Source organism: Pleurodeles waltl, chromosome 8 (genome assembly GCF_031143425.1).
Source record: "Pleurodeles waltl isolate 20211129_DDA chromosome 8, aPleWal1.hap1.20221129, whole genome shotgun sequence".
NCBI lineage: Eukaryota > Metazoa > Chordata > Amphibia > Caudata > Salamandridae > Pleurodeles > Pleurodeles waltl.
The window spans coordinates 254,404,404-254,422,218 of NC_090447.1; the positions used below are offsets into that span (position 1 = coordinate 254,404,404).

The following is a 17,815-nucleotide window of genomic DNA, read 5'->3' on the forward strand; positions in this document are numbered from 1 at the left end:
AAAATTGCCAATTTAATCGAATAATTATGACATATTTGGAGGGGGCCCGATTTTTCTTCTTCACTAAGGTGGGCGCTGCATTAAAAAGTTTGAAGACCACTGTTCTACGTGGACTTCTCCCGCTCCAATACAGTTAAAAGGGTTAATCCACCAAGATTACATATTCCTCCCTGGTCCCTCAATGCTATCTGATGGATTCACTGAAACACCAAATCTGTTTTGAGTTCACTCAAGAGGATTTGTTTGCTCTTACTCCATTTAGCTGATGAGAGAAATAGTGGAGAGAGACCACATTTGAGTGTCATTGTTGCAGGCTATGTGGTGTCAAAGATGAATCTATATCTCATCAAATTTGCACCTAAACTACTCTGCAAAAGTCTTGAGACTCTTGTTTTACGAAGTGCAGAACCAGCTATTTAACATTGAATAGCTGCTAACAACTTAACTATTTGTAAGGTAACAAAATGTGTTGACACATTTGTGTTAAAAATGTTGTCTATTAAAAAGGGCACTCAGTCATTTTACCACAACTTGTGAATCACCATTAATTCTTACCATAATTTGATACAGGTTATTTGATCATGATTGGTTGGGCCACTGGTCTCCATTAACTTTCATTTTAGTTCATTATAATGGCTGTCTTAGCTCATGACGAGTGAATGATCAACCTGATCATACTCCTATCTTCTTTTATCCTGTTGATTGATTTATTGTATTCATTTTATTCAATCCGAAATAAATTATTTAAGAACCTACTAGACACAAATTAGTAGCCTAGCGCTAATTTGAAAAACTCAAAAGTGTAGGACAAGTCATCCTGAAGACTGAGAGGTTTAGAAGAGCTGCTTAGTAAAAATGGGATAACTGTTCTTAAATATACATCTAAAGGTTTGCTGATCAAAACCTTAAGGTGGAAAATCCATGTTGTTGACAGTTAGCGATATATATTATTTCATGTGGGCTGCCCCCACCCCTAAATATTTTCACCTACTCAGATTAGCAGTACAGAGTAGCGATGCCATCGGGGAGCAACACACAACATGTCCTCACAGTCCTCATCCTCCCCTTAGACGTTCCTAGTATCCTGCCACCCAATCCACCACCATGTGGTTATATTTCCCCTCCTGCCACTCCATCCAAATATAAAAATAATTAACTGGCATCCTACTTCCCTCCGGCTTTATCAGAACCCTCCTTACACTTACTAACAATATACAAAAATATATGGGGTTCAAAACAAGCATTGGCAAAGCGAATAGGTCTCGCCTGTGCTAGAGCTATTGGCTTTGCCAATGTGTTTTAGCCATGTTGTACACCATTGTGGCAGCTGTTCAGAAAGGGTACAAGTTAGTGGTGTAGAGGAGTTGTGTGGAGTGTCAGAATGGAATGGCAAAGAGCAGAGTAGAGTTCTAGAGTAAAGTGGCAGAGTGTCCTATTTTGGAGTGGCATAGCGTGGAGTGGCAGAGTAGAGTGGACTGGTGTAGAGTGCACTGACGTCGAGCATTGCAGAGTATAGTGACACAGAGTGCACTGGCACTGAATTCAGCGGCGTACAATTCAGTGTTGCACAATGTAACGGCGCAGAGCAGAGTGGTGCAGAACAGAATAGCGTGCATTGGCAAAGAATGCAGTGACAGAGTACACTGGCATAGAGTGGTGTGGTGGTGCAGAGTTCAGTGATGCCCAGGGCAGTGGTGCAGAGTAGGGTTGAGTGGCAGAGTGCAGTGGCGTAGACTGCAGAATAGAGTCATCTGGTATAGAGTGCAGTGGTGTGCAGCAGAGCGGTGCAGAGTAGAGTATAGTGCCGTACTGTATAGTGGCAGAGTGCAGTGCCTTAGCGTGGAGTAGTGCAAAGTAGAGTGGCGCAGAATTCAGTGGCGAAGACTGCAGTGCTGCAGAGTACAATGTCAGAGAGCAGTAGTGTAAGGTGGAGTAGAGTGGCGTAGAGAGCAGTGGCGTACAGTACAGTGATGGCGTGTAGAGTGCAGTGGTGCACAGTAGATTAGAGTGGCATACAGTGGATTGGTGTGGAGTGCAAGGGCACAGAGTTGAGTGTTACATAGTAAAGTACAGTAGCGTAGAGTGTATTGGCATAGAGTGCACTGGCATAGAGTGCAGTGTTGCAGAGTGGTGTAGAGTACAGTTGCGTAGAGTGGAATTGTGAATGGTAGAATGGTGTGCCTAGACTGGAATGGTGTAGAGTGGCGAAGAGTGCACTGGCATAGAGCGGAGTGGTAGACAGGCGCAGCGTGTTGTGGTGTAGACAGCAGCAGCGTGGAGTGTGCAGAGTGCAATGGTGTAAAGTCGAGTGGTGCACAGTAGAGTGCAGTGGTGTGGAGTGGTGCGGCGTAGAGTAGAGCATTCATGGTGTGGTAGCACCATACCATTACAGAAAACACATTTTCAATTGACATGACCATTACGTTTGTACAGACATACATTTTTACTAATAAAACTATACAGTGCACAGGCGAAAATGTGTGGAAAATTGCATCATCTAGAGTAATGATTTGATCATATTAAGTTATGTTTCCAACACATAATAAAAATGTGCTTAATTTGTTTTCTTAATTCTGCTGTATTCTAAAATACTTGCACAGTTCACTTAAATGTTGCTGTGTGCTAGTAAAAAAAAAAATCTCTTCCCTATCCCCAGTATTCAGCAAGATTGTCACACAAATCCTCTCACTTTGAAGCCAGAGAAAGAAAAGTAAACCAGCGCCCTCAGAAGACAGCGCCTGATATTTGACCTTGGTCTTTAAATGCAAAGCAAATGTGACGAGATAGAACTAGAGTTGCAGGCCTGTTTACAGAAAGGGGGCACTCTGAAGGATACTGTAAATAGGGTTTGGGCAAAGAGAGGTACGAACGGAAGCTGGACAGCCTAAAACAAAGCCAGCAAATGGAAAGGAGGAAAATGTTAGTTATAAACCACAAAGCCAATGGCAAGCAACGGGCAGAATTAATTCCTAGGTCAGCTTTCTTAATGTCGCCAAGATGTCTTTCGCAGACCAGACAGCTGCAATATCTGGTAGGGTGCGACATATAAAATCTGGTGTGATGCCATCCTCCACATCTACGTTCCGACCCTTCCCTCCTCCACATTACTTGAAGCTGCGGTCTATGTGAAAACGGGATAGCAGACATCAAACTGATAGCAACAGTGCAAGCCCAAGGACAAAGCTGTTAGTAGCGCAGAGAATCACCCACCACTCACTAGATTTCTAAGGTATACAGAAACCAAAAGAATATGGTGTCTTAGCATCCCCAGGATCACCCGTAGGAAGCTTTGTTTTCTACCAGGGAAAATAAATCCAGGGTTTCAAAACCTATGTTTCCTATAAGCCAGAGATCAATTTTAGGACACTAGCTCACTATTGCTATCAATGTGCCATCCCCTGATTTAAGATTTGTGCTACATAAATCTTTCACTAAAATACACTGCCTTCAGAAAAACATATCTCAAGAACCTTTGGAGCTACAAAGAAGCTAATAATAATTAAGTACATCAGATGGATCGCCTTCATGCGAACTTTTTCGGCTCTGCCAAGAGCAAACTATTACCATACTTACATTAAAGTTAGGAGGTATTGTACCAAACCTGTAAATGCACTTGTGTATTGCAATTTTGTCTCCCTTCTTGAATTGCATGAATTGAATCAGCTATTTTGAATTTAAGCAACTTAATGGATATCCACAAGAACAGTATGTGGCACCAATCAAAAGAACATATATTTGAAATGAGCCCTTCCTAAAATATAATGAGGGTGGTAGTTTTGAGCAGCATGAAAAATGGAAAATGACTGTGCTCTTTATATGGAACTTCCTCTTAAGTGCGGAGCACAAATGGCAAGGACCCTTGCAAAACTTGTACGAAGACGCTATATTGGCAACGAAACTGTAAAAAGCTCACTTTGCAATCACTTTCATTGTTGTTAGCAGAGAGTTATAACACTGTATACTTCAAAATTCTACAATACAAAGTACCACGAGACATTCGAATGACTCCAGAAACACATACACTGATACCATCCACACGCCATCAATAAACATAGCAAGTAGTATTGACAGGGGCATGTCTTCGAAGAATGCCAGACTCCCATTGAAACATTCAAAAGTGACTAGGAAAACTATCACACTACGACCCTTTCTAAAAGCATAAATGGCTTTTATTCAGACCACACACAACTTAACTGAGAAGATGCAGAATGCCACTTCTAGGCTTTTGCTGAACATCCCGAGATCGGAATCTCTCGCAGGACATTTGAAGTCTCTACACTGGCTCCCTGTACGTCAGCGTATCCTTTTAACATTTCTTCTTTTTGCCTTTAGGGCATTTCACAACAAAGGTCCTTTCTATCTCAGGAATAGACGTTAGGATTATCATCCTACAAGATCTCTCAGATCATCTAATCAGTTGTTACTGGTGGTACATACTCGACCCGCACTTGTTTGGGGAAGCTGGTCTTTTTGGTCCCCAACTCTGAAACTCTTCTATTATAGCCTTAGAACCCGCCGTAGTGGGCTCTACCGCCTATTAAAGGCCCGCTCCCCGCATTAAATGCCCGAGCCGAAGGCGAGGGCATTTAACAAGTGAGAGGGACTTTAATAGCCGGTAGAACCCGCTTCGGCGGGTTCTAAGGCTATTAGAACATTCTGCCACACAGGGCAGAATGTTCTATTAAAAAAAAAATGTTCACGGAGCCCGAGGGGATTAAAATCCCCTCGGGCTCCGTGAGGCTTTGTTCACAGCTGTAGCTGTGAACAAAGCGAACATTGGAATGTTGGCGCTGCGGGCTTTTACCGGCCAGTAAAAGCCCGCAGCACTCCATTGTCTCCAATGGAGCCCCCAACATTCCAATGTTCTGATTACTATTCGTGCCTCCCCTAATGAAATTATATTTGAAACAACATTAAAATCCTGGTTGTTTGACTCAAGTTAACAGCTGTGGCAGCTTTCCTACTCATGTATTGTAAGCAGTGCAGGTATGTCTGTTAGACAGCTGAGCCCTTTACAAATGGTGTATTCATTTATTTATTAATTTGGATGCACCCAATTAAAAAGACCTCAGACACAGCATGGTAGCCTCCATCATTCTAGTCCCCATTCGGATACATTCACAGATCAAAAAACAAGTTACACCCCATTCCACTTAATATTATTAATCTTAAGGAGTACATGACATAAGCAGAACTTCAAGTGATTTAGTCTCGCCTTGTGTCATCAAATAGAAAAATAGAGGCCATAGTTTGGTCCCCACTTTTCCAGGAAGGAATACTAAAAATCCATTAGGACAAAAAAATATTTAGCCTTTATTAGGGGCTTTATAAAATATACAAATCTTGAGTAAAACATTGGAGATTCTTACCTGCTGGGAATCACTGGACTTGAAAGCATCTTTCAGTATATCCACAGCTCTTGACGGATCAACATATTTTCTTTTTGAACCAACCAGAAGTGAAAATAGATACCTCAACTCGCGCATAAAAGGCAAATTCCTATGCTCCTGGGTTTCAAAAAGTAAAGACGTTATTTAGCATAATTATAACATGACATTATTGAATTTTTAAAAATATCAACACGATTTGTTTCAGTCCTGCATGTTATAAATTTAACCCCCAGTAAAACGAACCCTAAAACGCTAACCAGCAGTTGTACTTCTGCTGTACAACACCACAATTCAAACACAAATTATTGTTCGAGAGCAAAACAACTCACAGGTGGTACACACCTAGGGTGGAGGAAAGGTGTCAATTTAGTCAGCTATTTGGCATGCGATTATTTTATGCACTTTCAGCTTCCATGAGAATATTACCAAACCATAATAGATAGTTGGGAGTTGTCAAAGGCATAGATTTCACCAAAAATAGTTCCACTGTACTACTTCCATAATTTACCTTCCCTGCCTAACATCAGGCATAGATTCATAGAAGCCCTGGCTCCTCCCTCCTTTTGAATCCTCAGCAGATCACAAGTTTCTCACTCTGGAATACTGCTTTATTTTTTTTTAAGGAACGCTGCAATAAAACTCACAAATGGGGAGGGAGGTTAGCAACACTGCTTATAAAGGAATTCTAGTGGACAAGGTGCACAAGAACCTAGACTAGGACAAGACATAACCTGTCCAGCAATACAATCAGAATGAGTATGCATTGTTTCTGAATCTTGGATCCACAATTATGCACTTTTTCTATTAATATGATGTCCCTCCTGAGCAAGGATGCATGTCCTTTTGCAGCACTGGCAGAGCCAGTTACTCACAGGGACAACCAAGGCACATAAATCACACTTTGGCCCAGCAAGTATAAGCCCACGTGCCTCTGAAGGAGAGTCCTTTGCAGCCACCTGTGGATTCCAGCTCCTCAGTTCCTATCTTACATTAAGCCACCCGGGCAGGGCAGGCACTGCACATCTCCGTTTGGAGAAAGAGGGGACTCAAATACCAATATACTAATAATAAAGTAACCAGAACGAGTTAACTCGTACCTCCAGGATAAATTCTTAGAAGTACATTTTTATAAGCATTCACCCCAAAAAGTCCCCCCAAATGTCAAGATAAGGCACCGTCCATACAATTTAAAATAATGATGTATCCTTGGGTTTCACTGTAGTTGATAGGATGGAAAGAAGCAGTAGAATTATAGACTGTGGTTGGGAGGTAAATACACAGAACAGCAATTAGAAAACAAAAATCACCCTGTGATAGGAAGGGGAAAGGTAGGATAAGAAGCTAAAAAGGATCTACAAGATCTTTGTAGAAAAAGCAACTGAGTTTTTTTTTGGAAGCTGCAGTCTTTTTTACTGGCCAAGGCTTACTAAAGAAAGACCTAGGAATGGAAAAATGGAGCCAGGTGATGTGGAGCAATTTGTCCTCCCTATTATATTATATTTATTTATGTATGTTTCTCATGCAACCAAATTCCCTAGGTGTCACAATAAAAATTGACAAGTAATAAAGGCATGATTCCCTCAGTACAGTAAAGGCTAAATCTACTGCCTCCATCTGCACTGTGAAATTGCGAGGAGACTGCTCCTATAAGGAGCAATGTCTAAATATAGACTCCGTTGTCTATTCAACCACAGAGACAACAAAATGAGGCCAAATATGCCTGCATTGTGGCACTGAGGAATTGTTAATCACCTAAACTTCTATTTACAGGAAAGGTGCTCTTTAGGATAACCAAGAACTGGGCTGCGTGTTCCTGTCTGATCCAAGAATAAAGAAAGCAGCAAAGTCAACATTTTCTTGAAAAGAAACGTACTACTAGCCTAAGCATGCAATACATTCTGAAATAGAGACTACTCATAATAGGACGTTACAGACTCATTCAATCCCAATTATTCACCCAGAAACATTTTTAAGGTGAAAGGCAGATTGGCTGTTCTTTTAACTGAAAAGCTGCCAACTCCTACAATGCCAGATAAGCTCAAACAAAATAAAAAATAAAATAAAAACGATACTGCAACTAGAACAGGTCTATTGTTGGCTGCCAGCCTTCTGGCTTGGTCAATGTTTATTTTGTTATAGTTTTGCAAAACTTAAAAAGTAGAATGTAGTTACTCTCAGTAAAGTAACCACTGGCTAAAGTGGGCTGTCCCACTGCTTCATGGTGTATGCTGTAGTGGGCTGAAGAAAAATATGAATTACATAATACACCAACAGGGTGAAAGCCCCAATATATGATACAAAACTGTCTGGAGCACACAACTTGCACAAATCTTTGTGTTCGGAACGGAGGAGTTGTTAGAGAACTCGGTCATCCTTGTTGATGGCACTTCTCGCTAGAAATGAAGTTGTGCAACCTGACATTCAGGTGTTGGGAACAGCGTTCGGAATTTTCTTATCATAGCACTACCTATCTCCTCATCTAAAAGTCTTGGGATGAGGGGTAAACAATTTCAGTCTACATTTTTTTTTAACAAGATCTCCGTACAAGGCATTGGCTTTGCAGAACACTGAAGCAAATTTGGAAGGTGGAAGGGTTTAACCATCATAATTGACTAGGTTTCATCCTAAAACTATGATTGAAAATTGGTCTTGATAGCCTTGAAGAAGTCTTTCGAACAAAACATGTGTTGTCTGCTTAATGATGTTTATTGCATTTACAGAACACCATCCAATTGTGTTGTAAAATCCTGGTTGCATTACTTATATATTATTGCATGCACAGAACACTACCCCGTTGTGTTGTACAATCTCAATACTTTTTTGTGTTTTCTTTTTGTTTGTGAAACAATCATATTAGTCTATTGTCATCATTATTATTATATTTGTTATAGCTGGGCTCACTCCATGCAGATGCATGTTGCTTATGTGTGAGGAAGTACCAAAAGTGCCATTGTGTATGTATATTAAAACTAATATTCTACTTTTTTTAAACATATGTACATTATTTTTCCTTAGTGCAAGCTGTGTGCACCAGAAAATTTTGTATCATATCATGTGGGTGACCGCCTGAGCGACACCCTGGGGTAGCATGGGTGTGGTCTGTTTAATTCAAGGTTCCTCTTAAAATAACAAGATGGTTTTATATTGGTGATAGCGCGGGTTCTTTCTCTCAACCGCTACTTTTGCGACGGTCTATATTAGACAGATAATTTTACTAAAATTATAAGGTTTTGGCTAACAGCAGAACAAAAAAAATAGCACTCTTCCACATCCTAGAAACCAATAGTTGGGCTTTTACCTTTTGGTTACGAGGTAAATCTTGGGCACTTGCAGGAGGTTTGTAATTCAAAACAAGTCTTCGAAATTCAAGAAGATTAAATAAAGACTGGAAGAAGAACAGAAAAGACAACATCATTGCATTGACATAGTTAGAATAAAACATACATTACTAAAGTCAACTTGTGAAGAAACATTTACTCAAATCTTCAATTAGTTTAAGAATAAGCGTGAACTCATTTGACCAAAACAGAACAAGGATTTTTTTTTTTTACATACCAGTACTATTATGGATTTGAGCCAATAACACATCACGTTTGACAAGCTTGTGAATAGAGGTTTAAAAAAAAAAAAAACGTTTTTCGCAGACAGTTCATTCTGCCCTAAAAGTGCATCAGCTCGAAAGTGTGCATCTGTATAAGGCATGGGTACTCTCAAACATGTTCCCAGGGGCCAAAATGTTTGGCCTATGATCAGGGGCGGCTCCTCCGTTAGGGCGGAGGAGCGTCGCCCCCACACCAGTAGCAGAAGCTGCAAACCTTCCATAACGAAGGGATAATAAACTATGTGGGGCACTTGGGGTGATGAGCAGTGAGGAGGGAGTGCACAGCACTCCCCATCAGAGCGTATATGTGTTTGGCTGGCCAGTCAAACACACATGCGCGGTAGGCTCTCTCCAGCCCAGCAACACAGTTGCCGGGCTGTAGAGAGCCTGCACAGGCTCCCAGTCTGCCTGGGAGCACCCTGGCTGGGAGCTCCCAGCCAATCCTGCCCTGCTCTGAGCAGGGTCAGGATTGACCGCAGGGCAGGCTGGGAGCCTGTGCCTACCTGCAGCCAGCAGAGGAGAGGAGCGGGGCACAGCGGCGAGAAGGTAAGTGTTCGTATTTTTTTTTATTACATTTTAGACGCCCCCAGCTTGCCGCACGGGCCACGCTCCTTACGAGTGAAGCAGGCCGCGACTGCCTATGATGTGACCGAGGGTTGCACTGATAAACTCAGAGATGCAGTCAAAAGTTTTGGGTGGTCATAAGGTGGATGTAGAGGAAGCAAAGCATATACATCTAGTGGCTGGAGTGCACATTATGAAACCAGGAAAGCTGGGATTAATCCCAGCTACCCCACTTAAGCAAATTGTGTGTTCCTAGGAAATTGCTTTACTTCATTGTCCCTCCTTTTTCTTGATTATCATATATAAGGCGGCCTTGAAATGTATAAGAGCAACCAAGGCTCTTAGTTCACTCTTACAATTGTTGTGGGGGGGAGGGAGGGGTGTATGAATGTTTGTAAATTCATGTTTGATAACTATCATTTAACAAGAAAATTACTTCTCCATGCACTGTTTAATATGATTTACTAAGATGAAATTGTTCTTCAAGTTAATGAAATATACATTTTGAATACAGAGACTATATCATATTTTTACTTTTTCTGAAGGATGGCTTTAAAAATGAAGGTGTCCCTAAAGTCAAGTGGTGCAGGACACCCTTGTTACTTCCTTTCTTTATCCTTTAAATAAAGTCTTGCCCGTTTATTTAACGTCTTTTTGACGCTATGGATGATTCGAGTAAACAGCAGCTCAGTGCTGCTGCGGACCAGGGGGCCGCACGTAAAGGTCAGGAGGCCCGGGCCGTACTTAGAATTCAACCCCTTATACCAGTGATACTCAAATTCAGGTTACACAGCTTTCACAGCTAGGCATGCCTCTCAACTCCTTGCAATGAACATTAACACCCAAAAAAGTAAAACCCAATCAAGCATTAGGCTAAGAAAAGTCTACGATGAAGTTAGAAGTATTTCCGTAAAAGTAGACAATGTTAGAAGCAGCTCACTTAAGTGCACTGTTGGCAGACTTTAAAAAGGCGGATACCCAAGACCTGCATTAAAGACATTTCCTTTGCTAAGTGGCTCTCATTTTCACCCACACTCCCAAGCTCTGCAGGCGCTGCACCTCCATCACCCTCAACCACGCCAGTCCGATTCGGAGCACGTAACTGATGTATGTCTCAACACGAAATATGGTTGGGTTGCAAGTGAATCTAAAATAAAAATACCAATTCTGGAGAACAGTCCCAGGAAGTACAGTGCCAGGCAGTTGCTGGGTGTTCCATTCAGATCCTACAAATATGGCATACATCTTTAATGGCTTGTTAAAACATGTCCAGCCAATCACAGAGTGGTGCACTACTAGAGTTTTGTTGCTTCGACCAGTGCTTAATTTGAGCCGGTGGGGACCACCTGCTCTTTTTATCCATATGAGACAGGCATGAAAGCAGAAAGGGGAAAGGGGAAAAGCACACAAAGGCTAAAGAGAAAGAAGGAAAAACAGTCACAACAGCAGCAAACGTGAACCTGCAAGAGTGAGATAAAGGGGCAGCTTTCACTTTCCTACGTTTAGTCCTTTATGCCCCAAGGCCTACACTAGTAGGGGATATTTTCTTTACCAAGGTGTTAATATGCGAAAAGTGCAGGCCAAAACTGCACCAGGACAAAAATATCCAATGCACCCAATAAAAGAGCGTTGGGTGAATCTTCAGGGTTATCAGATCTTGTGGCCAGCAAGTGATGTTCCCTAACAGCTCAAATTGGAGTCATTGTTTTTTTGCATGGTGCTGAATGGATTCTGGAGGTTTCACAGGACTCATTTCTCTCCATGTCCTGTCACAACCCTAAGTAACGCATGTGCACTTGGAATATCACTAGCAACTACTGCCGAACGCATTAACTAGAAGACTGTGACTGACCCTACCTTGCAGAACTTCATTGACATCCACAATAATGTTACGTTAATTAGAGAAATGGTTATTCCTGCAAATTGAGCAGCTATATGAGACCTACACCTGCATTCACCTAAGCAGCTAAAAACAATGTAGTACAAATAAAAAAAATAATCAGATCACATAATGATATGGCTCATAAGGCTAGCCTCTAACACCACCACCAGCTACCTGAAAACAAAAAAGTATATTGTAAAAATCTGGCACAAAGTGCCATTGATTTAACAGGCCCAGGATAGTTACAAAATTATTTTGTCTCTAGTGCCACACAGTCTTTATTCATAAAAACAAACCATGCAGTAAAGGGCACTACATTGTGTAATACTCAAGAGACCAGCACTATTTTGGGCCCAAAACCTGCATATCACCTAACCATGGCCACTGAATGAACCTAGGCATACGACAATCAATGAATTAAGTTTCAATGACGTATGGTATTTGTTGACCATAACACGACCACTGAATGAAGTTTGAATGAAGCTTGGCATGCCGCAAGTGAATGAAGTCTGAATGAAAGTTTGGCATACTATGAACACTGGAAGATGTATGGGTAAAGCCTGGCATACCACCACCATTGAATGAAGTCTCTGAATACAGCATACATACTACGACTATTTCGTTTCGGTTGAATGATGCCTGGCATAAGACGACCACTGAATACAGTGTGAGTAAGGCCTGCGGCACCACGACCAATGAATGAGGCCTCTCAATGAAGCTTAGCATGACAACCACTGAATGAAGGTTGGCATACCACAAACAAAGAATGAAGTCTGAATGAAGCTTAGTAAACCAAGACCACTGAAACAATTTTCACTGGCACAAGCAATCAATCACAAGGTAGGGAGCAACAAAATGTCCCAAACTAGCCGGTGCTGCACTGTATAAAGTTTGTACCAAGAAAACATGAGCCCTAACTGAGGGCAGGTGAGTGCACTTTCACATAGCACAAATACTTGCCAGTCTGCATTGTATGATAAAAAAGGGGAAAAAAAGTCGAGCACTGTATATTTTGGTTTAAGATGCGTACTGTTTTACAAATGCAGACTGTTAAAAAGTTTACAAGCCCATATTTTTTGGGAGAAAAAAGGCCCGGATTTCCATCTAATAATAAACTTAGCATGAACATCTGCAAACCTAAAAATACCAATTCAGATGAATTCTCACGCTAGAATCGAGAATGTGAAGTAGTCACCCTCAATAAACAAGTGTGCTTTACCAGCTGCGCCGGTGTCGCATTGCCATCTGCTTCTATCGCTCCCATGTGGACTTCAGAACAGGAGTAAACAAGTTATCTTTCAGAGATACAAGAAAAAGGGTTGACATTTTTTACATGCTAGTACCAAAGCGTAATTAAATTATGTGATTCGGCCTCGCTGTAACAATTATCAAAACCTGTCTTTAAACGCTGTATTTGTATTTCTCTTTTTAGTTTCCAATTGTGACCTGAAGCATAATCATCACCATCCTACAAAACAATTTCAATTAAGGTATTTTTTTCATTTTATAAACAAATACAAACAATAAATAAATCGTTGGCTGCATGTGTAAAAACCTGGAACAACAGGAAAAGGGAACCATTATTGTAATCTCAAATTGTGAAAAAAGGTAATTTATGAGCACACGCATTCAAATATATTTGGTTATGAATTAAAACGCATTTCCTACTTCCGAAAGACATGAATAAGTGGGGAAAAAAGAAAAAGTGCAAAATGTGCAACTCGGCACTCCGTCATATTTGTGGTCCGTTCTTGATACCACACGTTATATATCTTGAGTAACACTTTTATAAGCTCAGGGAATAGGTAATTGCTAATGTAACCAAGGTTTGAGATAGAGGCAAAATCATTTTAAATTCAAATTTAGGCGGCCCACTCATTCCCAGCTGCCATTCGGTTATTAGAGAGTGAAGTTACTTGCAACAGTGCCAAAGAGGTGCCCAAACACCAGAGTGAATGGAGCTGAAAGGGGAGCTGCAGCCAGAGGGGCACCCACCACTTGACTGGGTGACGAAGCGTCTCAGTTGATCCCACGCGATCTCCACACATGAATGAGTAGTGTCAGTTCAGATGAAACGCCCTGCTCTTTTGATGGGACAGAACGTTCACTTGAAGGGAAAACATACATTGAGGTTAGACTGCCAGGGGTCAGCAGTTCGCCTTACCAGAGCAGCCGAACCCAATCCGGGGAATAGCCTGTACCTGCTTCCGCATCAATTTCCTCAAAACGCTGAGTATTCGATGTTAGTGGCAGGAAAGTTCCCTGTAGGACGAAGTCCCGCGGAACATGTCTCCTAGAGATCCTTGAAGGACAAGAGTATCTTCGAATAAGGCAAAAAGGAAGACCCCATGAACCATCTCGGAGGGCAGACACCATTTGTGGACGGCAAGAGGACTCTTGCTAAGCTCGTGATCCCTGAGGTTGAGGGAACCTTCTAGATTTGCTCATCAACAGCCAGACAGGGGCACCAGCCTGGACAAATATGCACTTTCGATACTGAAAGGGACACGTCTACATGGTACTGGAGTGTGTGCTAATATTTAAAATGCATTTTCGTGCTACAATGTGTATTACCATATGTAACATTTTAAATAGAAAGAAGCACTGTGGAGAAATGTAAATATTTATTTTGAAATGTGTTTTCCTTTGGTGGAACACCGACACTATAAAGCGGTTTTAACAAGACTGAAATGGGGAAAAAGTGCAGCGTGTTGTAGGATCCTTAAGTTTTTGACAAAGCCGTGGTAGCCTCCCTTAGTCATTTGTCCTGTAGCAATAGGACACTGCGTACAATACAGTTCAGTAAACAATATTCACACTGGGGAAAGGTTCATTAGTACATTCGTGCTTCAGACATTGGCCTGCACCTTGATCGCGTCACGTGTTCTGAATAATGCTCTGCGAGCAGCACTGCACTGGTGAGAGATTTTTTTCTTTTTTACCAGCAATGAAAGAAGGAATGAATACTGTGTTACCCATTGATTTAGCTTTTTTCACTTTTTATATAGGGAATTTGAATTCCCTGCAGATATAATCGGCACTGTCAGCTACGCGAAATAAGAGTTTTGAAATCATCGCGAACATTGAATAAAAAAGCTTTCTCAATGATATATATATATATATATTTTTTTTTTGCAGACTGCCTTACCTTTGCCTGCCCAGTTCAGTGCTTTATTGTGTATTCTGACTGCCAGTGTATTTTGATATTGAATTTCTGTAGGCATCATGGCTAGAGCTAATAGCGAATGCTTATTGCAGCTGTTTGTTTACCAGACTATTTCAGACTGCATGACTTGGCAAACCACCACATAGGGCACGCTGCTTGACATAATACGGACACTGAGTAGGGCTTCTTGTGTGTCAAAATAATCCTCGGAACAACTTCAGTCAGTCACATGCTCTTGTTTACTAACAGATTTCCGGAAAAAAAATCCTCCTTCATGTTCACTGTTAAGAGCTCCTGAGATGAGAAATGTATGCAATGAAAGACTGGAAATGTTCTGCATTATAAACCTATGCCAAATTAATGTGTATATGTATATGCAGCATCCATGTACTGAGTGTTGCTTTCAGTGTAATGAATATGAAATCACGATGAGTATTCTTGTATTATAAATCTTCTTTAAGTCCTGGAACGAGTTTTAATTCTTCTTGTGTACAACAAAGTTTCACCAATAAAAACGTAATATTTTCAAGATCCATCATTAAAATCCTTTATTGCTATTCTAAGTAAAACAGTATGGAAATGTTTTCAGTGTAGGAAACACTACCAAAGTAGTGGTTTGGTGTTACTTCCTAGACATTGTAAACTTTGCACAAAAGTGAATACATCTTATATTTTAAAAGTTTTTTTCAGGGCCTGACCCTAGAGTATAGATTTTCAAAAAAGGCATACAACTTTATCAGTTGCCATGCAGCCTGCTACTGTGAATGAAACAGCTTAGCCCCACCAATTTTATAGGATGCACAAAAGGCACTGTCTTGTGCATTGTGTGCTCTTGTGTGTTCCTCACTTTTTACATCCTCACAAGTGCCAGAGTTGCCTTGGAAAAGCTTAAATCGTGCTTTGGACATTGGCCTCTATCTCAAAAATGTCTTGCCCCAGGAATGATAACACAGAGATGCAGGTAGGTGCCATCCATGTGACCTTTGTTCGTTTCTTCAGCACACCATTCATAGCTGATATTTAGAACTACTCTGCCAATTAATGTTTGATTTCAAACTATTTTTACTCAAAATCAGAATTTCATCGCTCTCCAGAGAAACCATTACCACCTTTCAAAGGATGCACCCCTGGATTGTAGGCCCCACTTTTGAGCTGCGGAATACAATATCTGACTTACTGCATTTTATCCTTCCAGACCAGCAAAACAGAAATGCAAAACTCTGTTGAATAATGAGCAATGGTCCATTTACTTCAGTGACAACTCAAAACTGAATTAACGATGGGAGCTGAAAAAAGGATAGAAAACTACAGAGAAAGTGGGAGAAGAGCTTAGAATATACAAATACAGAATCCAGAAACCCTTTGTCTGAAGTAACTGCATCAGGCACATCACTCTCCTAAATGTGTAGGCCAAAAGCACGAGGGAGCCAATACTAATTGCAAAACACCAGAGACCCACTTCTACCACATGGTGTGGAAGTGTCCAATGGCTGTCCACTGCTGGTTAAGACATACTCATAACTCATCTTACAAATGACTGAAAAACATATCAACCTTATTCCTCTCACACACTTTCTACGGCTACTGCTGTATTTGGAAGCGCAGAGGAAAAGGCAATGGGTCTGACCTTGCTTGTGGGGGAAAGGACCACTAAGCTTTCCAGCGTCAAATGCTGAATGAGAAAAGCCAGGTCATTCAGGGATGATCTATGTCATATTGCCACTGGACAAATAACTAAGGGAGGTACGCTTGGCTTTGTCCAAGCAGCCATTAAAATGTCAGTCACGGTCTCCTTAAAAGGCAGATATGGCTCCGATGTGGTAGGCACAGATTGTAAAGTGTCAAACCATAAGTGTGCCTTCATTTCAAAGGAAGGAATATGCAAATGAAGAATTCTGTCTGCTCTGTGGACAACCACTGCAAAGAAGGGACTTTTTTTAAAGAGAGGGGGAGCTGGCACAGATTCCAGTCCGGTCTGAAAATTCTCCGAACTTGCTAGCATTTTGTAGGTCCAGGAAAAATCCAGCAACAGTGCATTGGATCAGCAACTCGTTGTCCAACTTCCCATAGTTATGGTCAATCAGGTGGTATATTCTGAAGGTCTTGAAAAGCATCAAAATAAAAGCCGATGGGATCACCTAAAGTTGGAAGCTGTACTTTGGTTATTTCATAGCACAACATAGGCCTTGCGCTGGACCAGACCCAGCACAGGTGCTTCTAGGGTCAGGATTGGCACTTGTGCAGTCAGCAGCAGTAGAGACATATGAGCTGAAATGAAGTGGAACTGTCGGGTGGTGTTAGCAATCAACGTAGCAAATGCTGAAAAGATCTACAGCTAGTACAACTTATTGACCATTTAGGGCACTGCACATTTGGAGTCAATCATAGCATACTTCCTACAGCTGCGACAACAGCCCACAATGACTTAAAACTGAAATGGTGAACTATTCGATCTCCTGCCCTTTTATTCCATTCCAGTAATTAGCAGAAACCTCTAAAGGGGAAAATTAAGTCTGTGCAAGTTAATAGTAAAACAATGCAAACAATTCGCAAATTATTTGCAAAGCAAAAGGTCTCGCATGTGCGAGAGTTTGAGATACTGGTGTTCTAAATGCATAACTGGACTTTTCTTTCCACATAAATTGGGCAACCCTGCTGCATAATTTGGTCCTCGGTGCCACATAAGTGAAGTGGCCCTGCATATAACTAAAGCTCAGATGTCCAGTGTGAATATCTTTCTGCCCTGGAAAAGGTTCAAATCACTGAGGCAGTACAGAAGCACCAGGGGGGCATCTTTGGAAACAAAGCCCCTGGAGAGAGACTGGTACTGCAGAGGCAGTATAGGCAAAAAGGACCTAGATGGTGAGTGGAAAAGATGGGCTGCCAGTAGGATAAAGCTCTCAATGCCCCAGTAGTCTGGCTAGAGATGAGGGGCTGTTGTGCCCTGCAGTTAGTATGCCATAATTTCTTCTCAGTGGAATCGCAATAATCATTAATCAAATCAGTGGAATTGCAATAATCATTAATCAAATCGACATGTGTTCTGGAGTAAAGGCACCTCTTCAGGACATCCACTTGTAAGCCATTGCTGCAATCACATATCACAGATCGCAATTATTAATGCCCTGACCTGTACTAAAAGATGCAAAATAAATCGAATAGTTTGTAGCCACTCAACAACATGCAGCCTCCTACAAAACTCCAAAAAGAAT

At 41.3% G+C, this 17,815-nt stretch overlaps 1 protein-coding gene across 5 annotated transcripts in view; it reads right to left on the reverse strand.

Annotated features, from left to right (window-relative positions):
* Window positions 1-17,815, reverse strand: part of USP25 (ubiquitin specific peptidase 25) — a 465,144-nt gene that overhangs the window by 331,508 nt on the left and 115,821 nt on the right. For all 5 annotated transcript variants that reach the window (XM_069204108.1, XM_069204107.1, XM_069204111.1 and 2 more), the window contains 2 exons: window positions 8,689-8,775; window positions 5,370-5,507 (listed from right to left, as the gene is read on the reverse strand). In XM_069204108.1, the coding sequence (XP_069060209.1) occupies window positions 5,370-5,507; window positions 8,689-8,775 (225 nt within the window). The remainder of the gene's footprint in view (window positions 1-5,369; window positions 5,508-8,688; window positions 8,776-17,815) is intronic.